At 38.7% G+C, this 21,030-nt stretch overlaps 1 protein-coding gene across 1 annotated transcript in view; it reads left to right on the forward strand.

Annotated features, from left to right (window-relative positions):
• The first annotated feature begins 3,480 nt into the window (after nucleotides 1-3,480).
• RFX6 (regulatory factor X6) overlaps nucleotides 3,481-21,030 on the forward strand; it is a 105,335-nt gene continuing 87,785 nt past the window's right edge. The window contains exons 1-4 of the mRNA XM_075864247.1: nucleotides 3,481-3,700; nucleotides 4,139-4,295; nucleotides 5,070-5,193; nucleotides 16,296-16,357. Of these exons, the coding sequence (XP_075720362.1) occupies nucleotides 3,481-3,700; nucleotides 4,139-4,295; nucleotides 5,070-5,193; nucleotides 16,296-16,357 (563 nt within the window). The remainder of the gene's footprint in view (nucleotides 3,701-4,138; nucleotides 4,296-5,069; nucleotides 5,194-16,295; nucleotides 16,358-21,030) is intronic.

Raw genomic sequence — 21,030 nt, forward strand, 5'->3', positions numbered from 1 at the left:
GAAAAAGGGGGACTTTTACTTTTATTACTTTTAAATCTTTTATTTTCTTATTTTTACACAACTTTTTTTTACTTTTTGACACTTTTTTTTACTTTGTCCCACTAGGGGACATGAGGGCAGGAGGCTCTGATCGCTATTCTAATACACTGCACTACATGCGTAGTGCAGTGTATTAGAACTGTCAGCTACTCACTGACAGCAAGCATAGTGGGTCCTGATTTTGTCGGGACCCACTAGGCTTCCGTCGATGGCGTAGCCAGAGTCCATTGTTAGGATTCTGGTTGCCATAGTAGCCATCACGGCCCGCTATCGTGTAGCAGGCCGGCGATGGCAGCTTAACCCCTAAGAAGCCGCGACCGCTATTGAACGCGGCTTCTAAGGGGTTAATCGGCGGGGACCACCGCGATCGGTCCCTGCACACTAAGCTGTGATAGCCTGCTGTCGGAAACAGCAGGTATCACAGCTCAGACACGCGCCGGGGAAAGATGGCGCCGTGTTTACTCAGGTCAGTAATAGTACTGACCTGAGCGCGAACGTTCTACTTAGCAGGACGTACTATTACTGACCTGAGCGCGAAGGGGTTAAAGGTCCTAATACTCAAGGGTCATTTTAAGAATGACAGAAAATTAGAAAAATAAAAATTTGGGAATTCAAGCTGATGATAAAATTCCAGTCATTGACACAAGGCATCAATCTAACACCTGGATTTATGAGCCACTACATGGACACATGTCACATCCCCATCAGACTGACTCCAGATGCCTTAACTCCTAAGTTATCATCCCCATAACCTTAGTTTTATGGCCCCGGCTTATCTTAATGATATATGACCTCATGTACTAATTGTCTTTGTGTAACATCTTAAATGTAAATTTGCCTTAAGAAGGAGCCTGTGTGCTCTGAAAGCTTCATATATAATTTTTATAGTTAGCCAATAAAGGTATCATACATACAATACTTTTGTTTGTTTTTTATACAAAAGTATTTAACATTGCATATTGTTTGTGGCTAACACGGTACTACACTATTTTTTACTGTACTTCATACATTTTTGATAAAAGATTTCATTTCCGTTCACCCACATATTCAGAACACAAATGGCGAAAAGATCTAGGTGCTCTTTCGGAACAAGTGTGGGTTAAATCATGAAATATTATTTCTCTTTTGTCCCCAAGTTTATCCTATGTACAAACACAGCTGTTCATCAATCATCGCGTGTATTTTGCTCCTAAGTTATTGGTGAAAATTAGATGTAGAGGCATTGATCAATGACCACAATCCTTGGACAGCTCTGCAGATTGGGTTCATTTTCTATTGAGATGTTCAAAACTATATAGGCTCCGGGATCCGATTTTTTTTATCGACTTAATTTTTAGTCTAAATATTGTTCCAGAAAATACCTTGTGTATTTTGAGTGTGTGTGATATTTTGGCATCTCTCCAAAAGTAGATTTAGCAATAGAGAAAGCACTATATAGGGGGTCATAAATTAACTGCAAGCAAATGTTTTTCAAAGGATTTTTCCACTCTGGAATACTATTCTTACTTATGAAAAAAATGACTACACTGAGTTAATGAAATCCATGTATTTATAAGTATGTTGAAACATTGAAAGTTTTTTTTTTTTTAGGTAACTGGACTTTGTGTTAAGTTGCACATTTTTTTTTAACTTCCACCACTGTGGGTGGGTTGAATAGATGGATTGGACGGGTGTTGATATATCTGAAGGAATTTCTATATAGTGCAACTATAGGATTTATTATTTGATATTAAAAAATGACATAATTAAAAAAAAATTAAGTAAAAAATAAATATATATATATAGTAGAGTAGAAGATACATAGTATTTACATGTATAAAGTATGTGTACACATATCCCTTTCCACCTACAGTCAGATATCTTGACAATGGGGCACAATAAAAAAAAGGTTTAAATTACAACCTTACTGATACCATTCTTATTGATAAATGTGCCCACTTTTCTTCTCCAATCTACGATCATGTAAATACTAGGAAAGTTGTGACTACTCTCATTCTACCCACATTGTACCGCTTAAAGTGGTTGCACAGGGTTAAAAAAAACATGGCTGCTTTCTTTAAAAAAAGAACAGAACCATACCTGACAATAGGTTGTGAATGGTATTGCAAGCCAGCTCCATTGAAGTGAATAGGACTGAGCTGCAATACCACGCACAATTTGTGGACAGGTGTGGCACTGTTTCTAGAAGAGAGCAGCTATGTTTTTCTAATCCTGTATAATCACTTTATGGGTGTCCTCACACACAGAATCAATAACGGCTGTAAATTATTATTTTTAGCTTCAAAAACGTCTGAAAATCAGAGGCTGCTTTACCTTGAAAATGTTTTTTGATGCTTAGTCGACTACGGTATTCATCCCGTCAAAATTACGGAACCCTTGCACAACGGAGACAAACGGAAACCATTGGCACCGGATCCATCACCATTGAAATCAATGGTGATGGAAACGGAAACCTCTGGTTTCAGTTTGTGTCAGTCAGAGCTCTGTTCCAACGGAAAGCACAGACGGAACGTCGGAATGGAGCCCTGACCAAGATGTGAACGAAGCCTAAAATTTATAATCAGCAAACAATAAATAAATAAATCAATTAATAATAATAATAATAATAATAATAATAATAATAATAAAAAAAAGCTATAGCAGTAAATGACCTTAATCAATAGAATACATACCATGGCTTTATTACAAATGTTTACATAGAATATTTTATTCCACTGGTTTTATCTATATTATTTATATAAAACATCATGAAAGCGTATTTGTTAAATCCCCTTGGTTCAAATGTACACTGTAATCACATTCATTAGATTATCTAGCAAGAAGTAAAGACTACATCATTGACTCAGTCATGCAGTCTTAGATATGGAGACACATAATAAACAAACATCACTTTGACTCACACGATCAGACAGGATTGTTCCAACCCGTTAATCATTAATATCGCTGATCTGATCACCACCATTTTTTCTATCTTTTTAAGACAACAAATAACCCAATTCACTACTGCTACGTCACATCCATTACAATTATCTCTGCCCCTACTTGACTTTTTGTCAAAATAAAAGCACCTGGATTTCTAGGCACCAACCTGTTGATGAACAATTGCCTTTCGTTTGATAGGGGATTTATGCCAACAAAAGGGCGTGTTTATAGATATACTTTAAAATAGCAAGTGATGTCAAACCATTCTGTATGGTCTTTGCCAGACGTGAAAAGCAAATAGTCTATGAAGCATGTGGAGGATTATACAAAGAGAAAGCAGAATCCCAGAAAGTTTATAATTCACAGGATCTTCTAGGAGAACATTCGCTTGTATTGTTCACATTAAACCCATGTATTGATGTGTTCTTGGGATGATATTTGAACTCCATTTGGACTCAACTTTTTCTGTGGACTACCTTTACTACATTTGATGATTGGAAAAATCTTGTAGCTCATAGAATGCCAATTGAGCAGTTTTCTGATACACCGGAGGGAGAGTGCCCTTTCCAGAATGGTGAATCCCACAAAAAGAATAACCCAAGGATAGAGAACTGCTATGGAACAATGGTGGAAAAAGAACTGTCTTTCTCACAAGGGGGATTAATTACTGAAGGGGAAGATCAAATTATGCTGACTCCAGAGGAAGAAGAAATATCAACTTGCATTGGAATTAAAACAGGTATTGGTACTACTATTTTAATTATTATTATTATTATTATTATTATTATTATTATTATTATTATATAATTATATATTTGTTGTTATTATTATAGGTATTATTTTTAGTGTATTGTTATGTATGTTAACATATTATAGTACACACACATGTATATAAGTATATATATATATATATATATATATATATACATACATACATACATATATATATATATATATATATATATATATATATATATATATATATATAAAACATGCATATTTTTTTCATGTTTTTTATTTGAAACTTTACAATTTTAGATTTTGATTTGATTACTATTCTTAGTATAAGTATAATCTGAAACTGTACATAATAGTTATCTTATGAATGGAAGTAGATAAATGAACATATACCAAATAAACATATTGACTTGGTGTTTTTGCTAATCTCGGTATGTAGAGCTGCAAATGGCAAATGACACATTTTCATCAGACGATGAAGATCTGGATATTATTTATAGGAAAACCAGTGCAATATGTAACAAGACATCGCCGAAGAAATCAATCACACAGATTATTAAGGATAAAAAGAAGCAGACACAACTTACTTTACAGTGGTATGTAAAATACAATATAGAGCAAATCTAATGTTTAATTGAAGTCATCAGCAGTTGCTTCAAATGTTTTACCTCCCCTATGTATATGTTTAATACAGAACATTGTGTGGTGTAGAATAGTGAAATGCTCATTTATGGAAAGTTAGATAAAATTATCACTGTTTAACGGAGTGTTGGGCATAATACACATGGCCATATAAAAGCTCCACTTTGTATAGAGCTGTAATAGGGTTCCTATAGGGGAGGTGCATGAAGCCTCTATTGTACCGCATTATGTCGCTGATTTCTTTCGGAGGTGTTTTCTCATGGATTTCACACAAATCTGCCAGCAAAAAAATCACGGCATATTTTATTGAATGCCGTATGTATGAAGGTATTATCCCCTACAAGCGTATGTTCTATGGGAGAGTATCTTCATAAATACAGCACCTAACAGAGCCGGTACAGCAGCGCATGAAGGTAGTACAGCCACATAGTAAGCGGTTGTATAGCCTCTGGGCACTTCTGTACAGGCTCTGTGCACAGGGATCTCCCGTTTTCATGAGTCCTTATGGTCAGACACAAAGCAGTGTAGAATACAGGGGTTCTGGGGTCTGGTTTGGACTGATCCCTTTCACTCTAAAAAGGGTTGTCTCACCAATGCATACATACAGATGAGCCACTGTGCCATGATAAACAAGGGGACGCCCCATGGAATGTATATTTATTCATTTAGTCTTTCATTACTCGGATGTGAATAGCCATGGTCCTTATAAAGGTGACTTTTCTTTACAGGCTAGAGGAGAATTATATTGTGTGTGAAGGAGTTTGCCTGCCTCGATGCATTTTGTATGCACACTATTTAGACTTCTGCAGGAAGGAGAAATTAGAACCAGCATGTGCAGCGACTTTTGGAAAGGTATGTAATCAGTTTGTGAAAGAATAACCTATTTGGGTATGTTTATATGCCATAATAAATGCCATGAAATGCCATGGAACAGTATTAACATACCTTTTCAGACCAAAATATATGAGAATTTATTATAACTGGGTTATGTGTTGATACAATCAGTGTATTAAATCACATACATGGAGAAAGTTGTAAAAGGTTTTCCATCTTTGCATTTAGGCTTTATCTTGTGAATTATATTGCCAGGCTATAGACACACTATATATTTTACTCTATGCTGTATAAATAGTAAACATAGCATTTACAACTTGCCCTGCAGTATATCACGGACAGGAAGTGTATCGTGCTAATATCATTATATCGCCTCAAATTATAGTTTTATAAAGTGATAGTGGGATCTTGCTAAATATTAATAAGCATAAATCTTACAACTCAGCGTTGTTGTCAGAGGCTTCAATGTGTATTGTTGTCCTACCTCTGTGCACTAAAAAGGTTAAACAATTATTTATTTTAGATGTGGTGCCGCATGTCCTTCAGCCGTGTAGTTTCTCCTGCTGCCCTATCAGTTCCAAGCGGTAGTATTTCCAGGTGCCACAGCCACTGTCCTACACTGTTGTATTAAATAAGCTCAACAAAAGTTATGAATAAAAAAGTTTCACACAGACATTTTCTAAATGTATGTAGACTAGATCCACTTGGATCATATTGCATCAATATGTCATTATTGCATGCATATTACAGATCTGTAATACTGATGGGCTGTCTTCTAGCAAGGAAATTAAAGTACATAAGACAGCCCCTTTGAAATACGGATGACATAGGAGTAACATATGCATGCATTTCCATAAACTTCTATCCAAAATCGATAAAAGTAGCCCAGGCTGCCTTTTTAACCCCTTAATTACCACTAATACACCGTTAATTAAAGAGGTTTTCCATTTTCTGAGAACTAATGACCTATCCACCATAAAGGTCATCAGTATATGATCAGTGCGTGTCAGCGGGGGACAGCTGGACCCCGCACCGATCTGCCACTCCGCCTGCCTCTGTGCACAGGATGTTTGGAACGGTATGCAGTAGTTGTAGCCGGAAGCAGATGACTCTGACCACTGCATAGCGGCCGTTCAGCTGAACTGCAGCTCGGCCGCTATTCTCTGACCGGAACCATCTGCATCTGGAGGCAGCTGGTGTGGCGGATCGGTGTATTTACGCGCCATAGATTATTTACGGCGTGGGTTTTGGCTTGCTGCCTGAGCGATCGGGCAGCTGATTGTCGGCTCTCCAGCAGTCAGTGACTGGCGGGGACCCTGTGGAGAAGATAGAGGCAGCTTTCGCTGTTTCTGTCTTCTCTGATCTCTTCTACACAGCACTCAATGAGCGCTGTGTATATGAATAGAGGCAGCGGCATGATCGCCGGGATGCCGTTAGTGGCAGACTGCTGCTGGGTTTTACTAGACCCAGCCCAGCCCTATTAGTGATAATAGTCGCTATAAGAGGGCTGATTTCCCCTGTAACTGGGGCTGTGCAGCCCCAGTTACAGTGGAAAAACATGTAAAAGAAGAAAGTAAAAAAATAAATAAATTCCCCCAAAGGTCTTTTTGGACCTTTGAGGGATAGACCATAATAATAAAAAAATGTAAGTAAAATAAAGTTCATACAAATTAATAATAAATATACATAAAATACCCACACCAAAAAAACGTTCCCCCCGTCAATCATTGTCGTAACGCTAGCCCTGACCCAATTACCCTAATATAGACACATAATATATTAATATTTACGGTAGACAAGGATGATCGCAAATAAAAGGTATATTTTGGCTAAAACTATGTTATTACAAGAAAAAAATAGCTAAAAATTAAAAATGCTTATTTTTTTACTATTATTTTCAAACTTTAAGCCTAAAAATTCAAAAATAGCAAAAATGGTGTGTATAAAAATGATAAAAAAAAGAAACCTGCATTCTCTATGGAAAAACCATCACAAAAATCACATCGCTAGCCCAACAAATAAAAAAGGTATAGCCGTTTAACTAACACGTGCTAAAAATGGCTAAACGGTGTCTGGTCCTGAAGGCTCAACATAGCCTGGTCCTGAACCGGTTAATTAAATATTAATAAATATATATATATATATATATATATATATATATATATATATAATCCACCACTTCCACCACCACGGCTACATGTGCCAGTGGCAGTGTACCTTATTGTCCTGGAAAGTGAAGAAGCAATGGCTTTTTTTACAAAATTTGTCAAAATTTTCCCTTTTTTAGAAGCAGTATAATGTTTGTTATATTTACCCTGTGCAGGGTATGGTTCCCAGCAGCAGCAGCAGCAATAAAGTATGGAACTAAATGGACAAGGCAGGAGATGTGCAGCTGTGTAAGGGTAGTAGTAGCGGCTGCAGCAGTACATTTTGAACATTTTGGACAAGGCAGAAGATGTGCAGCTGAGCAGGGTATGGTTCCAAGCAGCAGCAATACAGTATGGAACTAAATGGACAACGCAGAAGATGAGCTGCTGTGTATGGTTAGTAGTAGCGGCAGCAGCAGCAGCAGAAGTACAGTATGGAACATAATAGACAATATGCTGAATACCCTCTCTGACAGTACACTGGAGGGTGGACAAGACAGTACACAGATGGCAAATTGGGCCAGTTCCTGTCAGTGGTCCAATCTGCTGACAAAGAAATCCATAGAGTCAGGGCTCAGGGTATCTGCCAGAGAAAGAGCACAGTCCAGGTATAACTGAACTTGGTTTTTCAGGCGGAGTATATCCGTTCAGTAAATTGTATCGACTGCTGCTGGTGCTTCTGCTTCTGCTTTTGTAGCGCTGGCAGAGCCGCTGGTGTGGCGACTTAGCAGGGAGCAGAGAAGGGCCTCCTGGTTAGACATGTGGCCAACAGGCATCTGCACAGTGAAAGCTGCGGCCAGCTGGGTACAGAGTGTATCCTAGTAACACACTAATTTTGCCTCCCTTTCGGAAACAGGAAAAAATTCCCTTGTTTTGCTTTTAAAGCTGGGGTCTAAAAGAACAGCTATGCAATAGTCATCCCTTTGATTGATGCTAATGATAGTTAGCACGTAATACTCTTAACGTCTCCGAGGATCCAGTTGTTTTGTTCTCTGCCCCGAACTGTGATGGTTGGTCATCATGGCAAACATTATCATCATCGTCATCATCCTGTCTCATCCCCTAGCTGTGCATAGCTGTGCCTGTGAAAACTCCATATTCTCTTCCACCACCATCTCCTCCTCATTCTCCACCTTCTCAAGTCCTAGCACCTCATTCTCCTGAAATTCCTCCTGCACGCGACATAGTTCATGCAAATAATCCCCAAGAGCCACAGGGCAGAAAGCAAGATGTGAAAACTGTTCTTGCTCCATCCCTTTTTGCATCTGTGTGAGTTTTTGCTCCAATATAAATATCAGGGGGTTGTCCCTACTTATAAATCAGGTGGCCTCTTTGAAGGGCCTAAGTAGGCAACACGTGTTACTCATGAGCTGCCACTGTGTGAGTTCAAAATAGCATATGCTCCATGTGTTTGTGGTCTGGATCATGATGTAGTTATTGACCACTTTAGGCTGCTCGTACAGACGGTCCAGCCTATGCAAGGCAGAATTCCAGCGAGTTGGAATGTCGCAGATCAAGCGGTGCAAAAGGAAACCGTTCTGTCGCTGCAAGTCCAGGAGGGCGTTCTTAGCCACATAAGAACGTCTAAAATGCAAATTTTCCTGCACATGGTCAGCACCTTCTGCAAGCCAAAATACATTTTTAAAGAACATTGCACCACCAAATTTATGACATGTGCCATGCATGGAGCATGTATTATTTTCACCAAATGCAGTGCAGTCACAATGTCCCTGCTATTGTCGCTGACTACGTTGCCAAGTTGTAGTTGTCGGCGAGACATCCAGCAGGAAATTTGCCAATGTGTGGTTTCTCTGACCCATGCTCATCAGGGGTAAAATAGCAACGACGGTGTTTCAGCTTACACATATGAAAGGAGGGAGGGGGAGTGGAAGCAACCCTCTGTCCTGTTGCTGGTGGGGATGGAAAGATCCCACTTAGGAGGTGGATAAGCGCCTGGTGTCAGAACCAGTCCTGCTCAACCTTGGAGGTATTACTAGCAATTGGTCTATCTGTGAATGGTGAGATCAGGGAAATCCTACAACGATATTGGGGCATATTGGGAGCTGACCCCGATATAGGTGGTCTCGTAGGGAAACCTTCCTTGATCACATACAGGAGGGGATGGAACATCAGGAATCTAGTACATAGCCACCTTAATCCACAGACCAAACCTACCACTTGGTTAAATAGTGGACATAAAGGTACTTTCAGATGCGGCTCTTGTAGAGCCTGCGACTCCATTTTGTGTAGCAAAAATTTCAAAGTAATAGTACTGGTGAGACTTTTGACAATAGGTCATACATTAACTGCAAAACGAAGGGCCTGATTACATGTGGATGTCAGCTACAATATACTGAAACATGTAGGGATATAAATTTGTGGCGGTTGCTCAGAGTAGTATTATATAACCAGGTGAGACTGTTGTCTGCAAGTGGATGCATTTCCTATTGACCCTAAGACGCATCTCCCCTTTCTGACCTTCTGCCTATGTCTGCGTAGGTTTTTTGGCTACTGAGCCTGTTAAATTATCAATAATTTAATAAAGATATATTTTAATTGTTCTATCCAGACTGTTATAGCACTTGGCCTAGTTGCGGTAGTGCATCATCGCCACTGTCGCGCAAAACATTGACGCAGTGAGCCATGAAAGACATGTACTCTCCCTGGCCATAATTGCTGCTCCACACATAAGTGGTGGCAAGCATCTTGCTGCACAGCGACAATTCTAAGGAGTGGCCCACTTTCTCCACCATGTAAAAATACAAGGCTGGGACGGATTTCTTTGAGAAATAATGGTGGCTAGGTATCCTGCATTGAGGCTAAGCACATGCCATCAGTTGCCTAAAGGCAGTGAAATCCACTAAGTGGATTGACCGTGACTGCACCGCCAGCAACTTGGCCAGGCGGGAGTTTAGTTGGCACACAAGGTGCATATAGTTGTTTCCTGCACAGACAGTCCATAATTGATGACTGATGATGGAACGGAGAAGGAGGAGAACTAGTCGGAGTAGGCGGAGGAGCAGGAGGAGCAGGAGGTACCGGAGAATCAGTAGATGATGATGTTGACGGTGATGATGACAACAACGGCCATGTACTACTTGTGATTGTGGCCTGACTACTAGAATGACGATGTAGAGGCCAGTCTTGCTCATATTGTTGGCCAGTTAGAGTTTTCCACTTGAGCAGGTGATGCCGCTTTATGTGCTGAAAGAGAGCCATAGGTCCTACATTTGTGCCTGAAAGGCCATGGCTTTACCCCCACCTGATCCTCCTCCTCTTCGCTGTCCAAATGCTGTCTGTTGTCATACAACTCATTAACAGAAACACAATCTTGAATATCTTCCTAAGCACATGAGGTGCTGTTTCTAATAAGAAATGATGACGCCCTACTAGGGGTCAGTGAAGACAGAGATGACGGAAAATAAATTATTTTATTGGGCCACAAATTAACTGGAAAGTAGAAGGAGGAGGATCGGGAGTAATGTGGTGAACACTGGCTCAAACTCACCTTGTCAGAGGTAACATCCTCCGCAATAATATGCCTGTAAGGGTATGTTCACACGTAGTCAACCAAAACGTCTGAAAATCCAGAGCTGTTTTCAAGGGAAAACAGACCCTGCTTTTCAGACGTTTTTTACCAACTCGCATTTTTACCAACTCATTTTTTTACCAACTCGTTTTTGGAGCTGTTTTCATTGGAGTCTATGAGAAAACAGCTCCAAAAACGTCTGAAAGAAGTGTCCTGCACTTCTTTTGACGAGGCTGTATTTTTACGAGTCGTCGTTTGACAGCTGTCAAACGACGACGCGTAAATAACAGGTCGTCTGCACAGTACGTCGGCAAACCCATTCAAATGAATGGCCAGATGTTTGCCGACGTATTGCAGCCCTATTTTCAGACGTAAAACGAGGCATAATACGCCTCGTATACGTCTGAAATTTGGCCGTGTGAACATACCCTAAGAGGCAACAGACTTGCTACTAATGAGGCACCAGTGAGCTTGAGCCAATTATTCTAACCACAAGGCCTATAGCTATGAAGAAAAAAATGCAGAAGTCACACCTACTGCTGTTATTGTTGGCTAAATTTGACGCAGAATAATACGTCAAATTTTGGTGGCACTATTATTAGCCATTAGATGTATGCAAAACAATGAATGACGTCATGTCCATGACATCTATCATCAGGCAGCGGCACACTATCAGCACTCGGGATTAAATTGAAATTAAAATCTATTTATTTTTAAAAAACTGGACACAAACTGAAGTATTATGGCGCTGTATAAATGCTTGATGCAGAACAAAATGTCCGTTTTTGATGGCACTCTATGATATATTCAAAACAATGAGTGATGTCAATTTTTGTCACAATAAACAAGCCTACATATGGCTACGTCGAAAAGTTATGGCTTTCAGGATGTGGTGTTGGGAAAATTAAAAAAAACTTCACGTCCTAAAGTCCAAAACGAAGTCTTTAAGGGGTTAATAAGAGAGTGTAACAAAATGGAAACTAACGAATAGAGCTGTTAATTACTATTGTTTGGGCTCATTCAGATGATGATTTTGAGTGCAGTATATTACTTTCATTTGGTATCAATAGGACACAAAAGGCGAAAGATTATCGAACATTCTGGACATACATAAGTAAGAAAAAAAAAATAGAAATATTCAGAAATATATCCACTTATTTTTATTTATCAAGTCTGGTGAGTTTCCAGATTATACAGTTTATAAATAAAGAAAATTAATACTTTAAATATTTATCTTCATTTTCCCATTGTATTTGAGAAAACCTGTTCAGAATTTTTCATCACGTTACAACTCATGTATGTGGAAAAGAATATATCATTCTCTTCTGCTGATAATCATGAAGTCATTTTTCTGCATAAGATCTAGTTGAATGATAAATCAAATGAAATAATAATTTTTTTGTCAAAAGTGGGAAGTTTGTGAACTTTATTTTGGTGCATTCTAATATTTGAATGCTCAGGTTGCCATTTATAGACTTATCTTGTGCCAGAAATTGACTGAAAATACAAGGTGAATTGGGCATTTTACAGGACCATTTACTTATATTTCTAGCCACAATCCAACTAGAGAACATTTGAATTGACAGTGTTTGATAAGTTATAACTTGTTTAGATTACCAATAAAGATGTTTCACATAAGAAATATCAGAAATATTTAAGCATAGACCCTTTGTAATCCTATTTTACATATGTGCGACCATGGTTCCATACTAGGAGGCAGAATAACCTCTGCATCAAATTAAAGACATATGACGTACAGTATAAACCCACAGGCTTCTATGGGTGCTGTTTTATGGCTTTGTACAACCTGACGCTTGTACAGAGACACAATATGGGTATTAAAATGTAAAATAAGCATAGAATTTACAGTTTGAGAAAATTTCAAATGTAACCTTGTTTGAAATCACTCCCATAACAAATGGCAGCAATACTAAAGATTACCTTGCAGTTTTATAGCGATATCACATGTGCTGCTTGCTTGTAGTCTCCATCAGCCGAAAACAGGTGTCATTTGTGGAGGCTTGTATTCTGTGATTGGACCGTGCAGATGCTGTCCGAATGCCCAGCAACATATCAGATCAACATTTGTGAGCATAATACTGACAGAAGCAGCACATATTTTCTTATATGGCTTCTGTAGTGCAGATTTGTGGATTTGATTTATCTGCAGCCCTGGATTTACATTGCAAATAATAACATTATGTTAGGGAAATACTGATAATAAAATTCTCTAATGTAATATATAAATGGGATGAAATCCAGAGCTTCACTTCAAACCACAAAATCAGGGCAGTCACAAGGAATCTTATGACTTTACTCACAGTAACAGCTTAAAGGTATTTTCCACCTTCTGACAACTGATGACCTATCCACCGGATAGGTCATCAGTATATCATCGGTGCGGGTCCGACACCCGGACCCTGCACCATTAAGCTTCTCCTGTGGCCTGCGGGAACCGGATGTTATGGCACATAATGCTATGTGCGGAGCCGAAAGCAGTTGGCTACGCACATAGCATAGCGGCTGTGCTGCAGAACTGCAGATCTGCTCCTATTCACTTGGAGCAGAGCTGCAGTACTGCAGCACGGCTGGTATTCCGTGGCTGGAGCAAACTGCTTCCGGCATGAACGTCCGATGCACGGAGGCACCGGACCAGTTGATCTGTGCGGGGGCCGGGTGTCGGACCCCCACAGATCATGTACTGATGACCTATCCGGTGGATAGGTCATCAGTTGTCAGAAGCTGCAAAACCCCTTTAACTTCAAGCTTTATGAGCATTTTTAGACTATGAAATTACCCAATAATCCCTTAGGGCACTATCGGAAAATGTTAAAATTTATTACATTATAATTTCCATTTTTTTCTTAAAGCTGGCCATACACATGAGAAAAAAGTTATCAGAACTTGCTCATTTTGTTGGGATCAACTGATGATCTCTCAACTGTTTGCCCGATCTTGCGGGAGAGAAGATAACCAAGAATGCATGTTTATGGTGGAGTAATAGCTATCAGCCCAACTGGCATTTGACCAACATCTGTCTCGTGTGTGGCCACCATTATATGTAGTTCCATTTGGGTTATCAGCTTCCTAATCATTGCTGATATTCTTAATAATTAAATTGAAATAGTCCCTTACTTATCATGGCAGATAGTTATCATGTAATCATCTAGAATGTATGTTGTAGTCTGGACCATTGTTGAATAAATTGTTTACTTGGATTGTTTGACTATTTATATACTGATAGTCACTCTCAAGTTATCTCTTAATGACATAACTTGACATTATTGACTAGTCAAACTTGAAAGGAAAAACAGTGACATTTTGTGACATGGAATCCACAAGAAAAAATATTTTTGAGTCTTACACATTCCCATACCAGCTCATGTTGCTGTCTTTATGCCTGAGCAGATTTCATTATACCACCAAATTATTGCTGTATATCTAACATTTCTATGTAAATGGATATGTTGCCATAATATTCAAATTGCTACAGAGAGAAGATCATAAATTACCCAGTTAAAGAGTTTACTAGGTTTATTAAATTTTATTTTGCAGAGCTAGATTTGTGCATTATTATTTGTTTACTATGTATGCAGGGGCATAATCATAGGGGGTGCTTAGGTAGCAGTTACACCCAAGCCCTGATGCCAGAGGGTGCCCATTTGCCACACAAGAAGACATCAGTATTATAAATAGTACATCGTAGGTGGGGTTACAGTTTTTGTATAGGGTTCCAGGAACTTTAAGTTATGTATGTATGTATGTATGTATGTATGTATGTATGTACGTATGCTTTAATGTGGTACTAATGGAAAAGTATCACTGGAAAATGAAGTTTAAATTTTGTGGAATAAAAATCATTTGATCTTCAAAAGCTTTGGACACTTTTGCCCTGAATTTTTTTTATTGTTTATTATTCCTAAATGCTAAATTAAGCAACTTTCTACATAGTCTTCAGTAAAAGTTTCCTATTATTTTGCTGCTATAGTCTGTGCAACTCCTGTACATAGCTGGTTGTCCTCCTTCTGACATAGATTTGACATCACATTGCTCATGTCAGGCTAACATCATCTGCTCTTTATGCTCTCCTTCTACCTTCTGTCAGTGTTAGATATACCAGCAGGGAGGGGAATGGAACAGGTTGTACACAGCAGAGAGGGAGGAGAGTATGAAGGTGGAGAGATCACACAAGCTGTATAGAAAGAGAGGAGGGAACCCACAGCATCTTAAAGGTGTTTATAGCCTTTAAATGGCTCTTATTAACTACTTGTATACAGTTGAGCAGCTGTGATGCCTGACATCGGGATCTAATAACAACAATTTTAGTGCTTGCTAACTGTATACACCATTACATATTTTATAATACTTTTTATTCTTCTGTTCCACAATTTGGGCCAAATTTCAAAAGACATAGACCTGTAACGAGTTGTCCAGGATTAGAAAGACAAGGCAATTTTCTTCCAAAAACAGTACCACACCTGTCCACAGGCTATGTGTGCTATTACAACTCTGTCCCATTCACTGCAACGGAGCTGAGCTGCAATACCATACACAAACCGGTGTGGCGCTGTTTTGGAAAAAAGCAGCTATGTTTTTCAAATCCTGTATAACCCCTTTAAAGTGCATGTCCAACTTTGAATACCTACCTGTAGCCACCACAATCAGGAGCTTAGAAGCTAATTGCATATTGTTATACACGAAACTCAATAATAAGGCCGTGTGCAGTAAGCTACTAAGATAGTTTTGCAATGTGTATTCATAAATTCGCTATCTTAGCATGATAGTCTATTGTCAAAAATGTTGTAGATACAGTTTAAGGCCGGATTTACACGAGCTAGTTCAGTCCGTGATATACGGTCTGCAGGTCGGCCGCATTTCCCGGACTGAGCACACTGCAGGGAGATGGGCTCCTAGCATCATCGTTATCTATGACTCTAGGAGTCGCTGCCTCGCTGCGGGAAAACTGTCCCATACTGAAAACATGTTTTCAGTACGGGAAAGTAATTCCGCGGAGAGACAGGGACTCCGAGCGTGATAGATAACGATGATGCTAGGAGCCCATCTCCCTGCAGTGTGCTCAGTCCGGGAAATGCGGCCGACCTGCGGACCGTATATAACGGACTGAACACGCTCATGTGACTCCGGCCTAAAGGGATTGTAAAGGGTTAGAAAAACAAAGCTGCTTTCTCCCATAGACAGTGCCATAGTGTGATATTGTAGCCTAACCCCATTCACTGCAATACAAAACACAACGCATGGACAGGTGTGATTCCGTTTCTGGAAGAAAGCAGCTATATTTTTATATCCTACAACCCCTTTAAGCTGCGTTTATAATAAAAAGTCATAATAGTATATTACATGTGAAATCAGGTTTGCACTGTGTTTAAAGTTTCTCCTTTTCTATGACATAGAAGTCAATACAATTTTTAATTGCTTTTTTGCAGACAATTCGTCAAAAGTTTCCACTTCTGACCACAAGAAGATTAGGCACCAGAGGACATTCAAAGTAAGACTGGTAGTTTATGTACAGTGTGTAAATTGTCTGGACTGGAAGTCTTTATGTATATATACTCCTGCAATTAAGAGAAATCCTCTTAAGCAATAAAATGCAAGATCTATTTAATGTGAGGAACGGAGAGTGAATTGAATGACTTGAAAACAGGTAAGCTACAGTCCCATAGAGAAGAAATACGTGTTATGGGAGATGAAGAGTGAAATCTAACATCAGCCTTATTTATTAGTTGTGATTTAGCTGGTAGAAAATAAACCTAATGACAGCTGGCCTTGATAACATGTTATTGCAGGCTTGAGATAGCTTCCTTATATCAATCTGCTTATCAGTCATTGTTTGTGGCACTGCGTGATAACACAAGGTCTTATGGGTGCACACACAAAAAAAGTGAACATATGTTGCAGGAAATGTATAGTATCTTTCAAATAAAGAAGCCATAAATAAAGCAAATTAAATATCAGCCTCCTTTTAAGGCCAACAAGTGGGTAAATTGTATTATGGTACTAAAAAGCATTGCAAATTAGTAAAAAATTAACAAATAGTGTATATTTACTAATATGTGTAGCTTGAAATGTTATTATAAAGTACAATATGTTTAGCACATGCATTGTGAATGTCATTTAGTTTGACATTATCACTAAAATATACTTTCTATGCATTCTTTATTTCTATGTCTTGAAATTGATTATGTGATATAGGCCTCCTTTGATAAATGAATTTTAAGCCACGTTTAAAACTACAAATGTTCGGAGCATGTCTGATGCACCGGGCAGTGAGTTCCATAGATTGGGTGCAGCACAAGAGAAGTCCTGAAAGCAAGAGGATATAATAGGGGAAGATGAGAGTTGTAGGTCATTGGCTGAGCGAAGTTTACAAGTGTTAGATGGGGATGAAAGTAGAGATGTATGACGGTGCAGAAGTGTGGAAAACGTTGTAGACTAGTAGGAGAGATTTGAATTTATTTTGTTAAGAAAAAAAGTCTAATGAGCAACAGAGAGCAGAGGCATTAGAATAATTACTGGACAGAGAGATCACCTGGCTGCTGCCTTCATGATGGATCGGACCCAGTTTATATCGATAACCATATCATTAAAAAAGGCTCACAGACTATTAAAGTGCTTTTCCAGCCAGAAATGAAAACTTGACTGTGTTTCTGAATGGTCATGTACAGAGACATAACTTGAAGTTCCTAGGTTCTGATGTGACCTGTAACAGGGCCCCCCAACTTTATAGGCAATTTATAGTACTGATATCTGTGGCATTGTGGCACTATATTACGCCCATAAAATGCACAGGAATAATTCGTGCAGTTATACCCCAAAATACGCTTAATGTACACAATAATATCCCACTACATGGATATTAAAAACACATTAAAGTCACATTACAGGGATAATAAAATCATATTAAATTAAACATGGTGATTTGAAAGTCCAAATATAATACATTTTGCGATTTTATAATGCCTAGATAATAAATAGTGATACTGCATCTCAGCAGAAGTATAATACAGATATTGATGTCACAGTACAAGAGTAATGAACAAATTATTACTTCCCAGGAATAATAGTCACAGTGACGTAACAGTGCAGGGATGATGCACACAGTAATGTCATTGTGCATGAGAATAACCTCTGTGAAGTCATAGGAAAGTGAAATTGTGCATAGTGATGCAATAATGGGCAAAGTGATGTAATGGTACAGGAATAATCTTTACAGTTATGTCACAGGACATTGATAATACCCAAAATGATATCCCAGCACAGGTATAATAAATACAGTGATGTCACATTACAGGGATAATAAATACTGGAATATCATAATATAGCCTTAATACATATATGTCTGCACAAGTAAAAATATAAACAGTGATGTCACAGCACAAAATTTTATAATATAAGGATTATGCACATAGTGATATTATAGAACAAAGATATAATAATAAACAGTAAAATCTTTGCACCGGGATAATAAAGACAGTGATGTCACAGTGCAGTGTAATGACTCATTTGAAGTAATAGCACAAGAATAGTAGTCACAGTGATATCACAGTGCAGTCATAGTGCAAGGTAGTGACTAATGTGAAGTAACATCACCGGAATAGTAGTCAAAGTGATATTACGGTGCAGTCATAGTGCAGGGTAATGACTAATGTGAATTAACATCACACGAATAGTAGTCATAGTGATGTCACAATGCAGTCATAGTGCAGGGTAATGACTAATGTGAAGTAACATCACAGGAATAGTAGTCATAGTGACATCACAGTGCAGTCATAGTGCAAGGTAATGACTAATGTGAAGTAACATCACAGGAACAGTAGTCACAGTGACATCACAATGCAGTCATAGTGCAGGGTAATGACTAATGTGAAGTAACATCACACGAATAGTAGTCATAGTGACATCACAGTGCAGTCATAGTGCAGGGTAATGACTAATGTGAAGTAACATCACAGGAATAGTAGTCAAAGTGATATCACAGTGCAGTCATAGTGCAAGGTAGTGACTAATGTGAAGTAACATCACCGGAATAGTAGTCAAAGTGATATTACGGTGCAGTCATAGTGCAGGGTAATGACTAATGTGAATTAACATCACACGAATAGTAGTCATAGTGACATCACAGTGCAGTCATAGTGCAAGGTAATGACTAATGTGAAGTAACATCACAGGAACAGTAGTCACAGTGACATCACAATGCAGTCATAGTGCAGGGTAATGACTAATGTGAAGTAACATCACACGAATAGTAGTCATAGTGACATCACAGTGCAGTCATAGTGCAGGGTAATGACTAATGTGAAGTAACATCACAGGAATAGTAGTCAAAGTGATATCACAGTGCAGTCATAGTGCAGGGCAATGACTAATGTGAAGTAACATCACAGGAATAGTAGTCATAGTGACATCACAGTGCAGTCATAGTGCAAGGTAATGACTAATGTGAAGTAACATCACCGGAATAGTAGTCATAGTGACATCACAGTGCAGTCATAGTGCAAGGTGATGACTAATGTGAAGTAACATCACAGGAATAGTAGTCAAAGTGATATCACAGTGCTGTCATAGTGCAGGGCAATGACTAATGTGAAGTACCATCACAGGAATAGTAGTCACAGTGATATCACAGTGCAGTCATAGTACAGGGTAATGACTAATGTGAAGTAACATCACAGGGATAGTAGTCATAGTGATATCACAGTGCAGTCATAGTGCAGGGTAATGACTAATGTGAAGTAACATCACAGGAATAGTAGTCATAGTGACATCACAGTGCAGTCATAGTGCAAAGTAATGACTAATGTGAAGTAACATCACAGGAATAGTAGTCACAGTGACATCACAGTGCAGTCAAAGTGCAAGGCAATGACTAATGTGAAGTAACATCACAGGAATAGTAGTCATAGTGACATCACAGTGCAGTAATAGTGCAGGGTAATGACTAATGTGAAGTAACATCACCGGAATAGTAGTCACAGTAATATCACAGTACAGTCATACTGCAGGGTAATGACTAATGTAAAGTAACATCACAGGAATAGTAGTCACAGTGACATCACAGTGCAGTCATAGTGCAAGGTAATGACTAATGTGAAGTAACATCACAGGAATAGTAGTCATATTGACATCACAATGCTTTCATAGTGCAAGGTAATGACTAATGTGAAGTAACATCACAGGAATAGTAGTCATAGTGACATCACAGTGCAGTCATAGTGCAAGGTAATGACTAATGTGAAGTAACATCACAGGAATGGTAGTCATAGTGACATCACAGTGCAGTCATATTTCAGTGTAATGCCTGATGTGAAGTAACATCACAGGAATAGTAGTCATAGTGACATCACAGTGCAGTCATAGTGCAGGGTAATGACTAATGTGAAGTAACATCACAGGAATAGTAGTCATAGTGACATCACAGTGCAGTCATAGTGCAGGGTAATGACTAATGTGAAGTAACATCACAGGAATAGTAGTCATAGAGACATCACAGTGCAGTTATAGTGCAGGGTAATGACTAATGTGAAGTAACATCACCGGAATAGTAGTCATAGTGACATCACAGTGCAGTCATACTGCAGGGTAATGACTAATGTAAAGTAACATCACAGGAATAGTAGTCACAGTGACATCACAATGCTTTCATAGTGCAAGGTAATGACTAATGTGAAGTAACATCACAGGAATAGTAGTCATAGTGACATCACAGTGCAGTCATAGTGCAAGGTAATGACTAATGTGAAGTAACATCACAGGGATAGTAGTCATAGTGATATCACAGTGCAGTCATAGTGCAGGGTAATGACTAATGTGAAGTAACATCACAGGAATAGTAGTCATAGAGACATCACAGTGCAGTCAAAGTGCAAGGCAATGACTAATGTGAAGTAACATCACAGGAATAGTAGTCATAGTGACATCACAGTGCAGTAATAGTGCAGGGTAATGACTAATGTGAAGTAACATCACCGGAATAGTAGTCACAGTAATATCACAGTACAGTCATACTGCAGGGTAATGACTAATGTAAAGTAACATCACAGGAATAGTAGTCACAGTGACATCACAGTGCAGTCATAGTGCAAGGTAATGACTAATGTGAAGTAACATCACAGGAATAGTAGTCATAGTGACATCACAATGCTTTCATAGTGCAAGGTAATG

Source organism: Rhinoderma darwinii, chromosome 4, assembly GCF_050947455.1.
Source record: "Rhinoderma darwinii isolate aRhiDar2 chromosome 4, aRhiDar2.hap1, whole genome shotgun sequence".
NCBI classification, from domain to species: domain Eukaryota; kingdom Metazoa; phylum Chordata; class Amphibia; order Anura; family Rhinodermatidae; genus Rhinoderma; species Rhinoderma darwinii.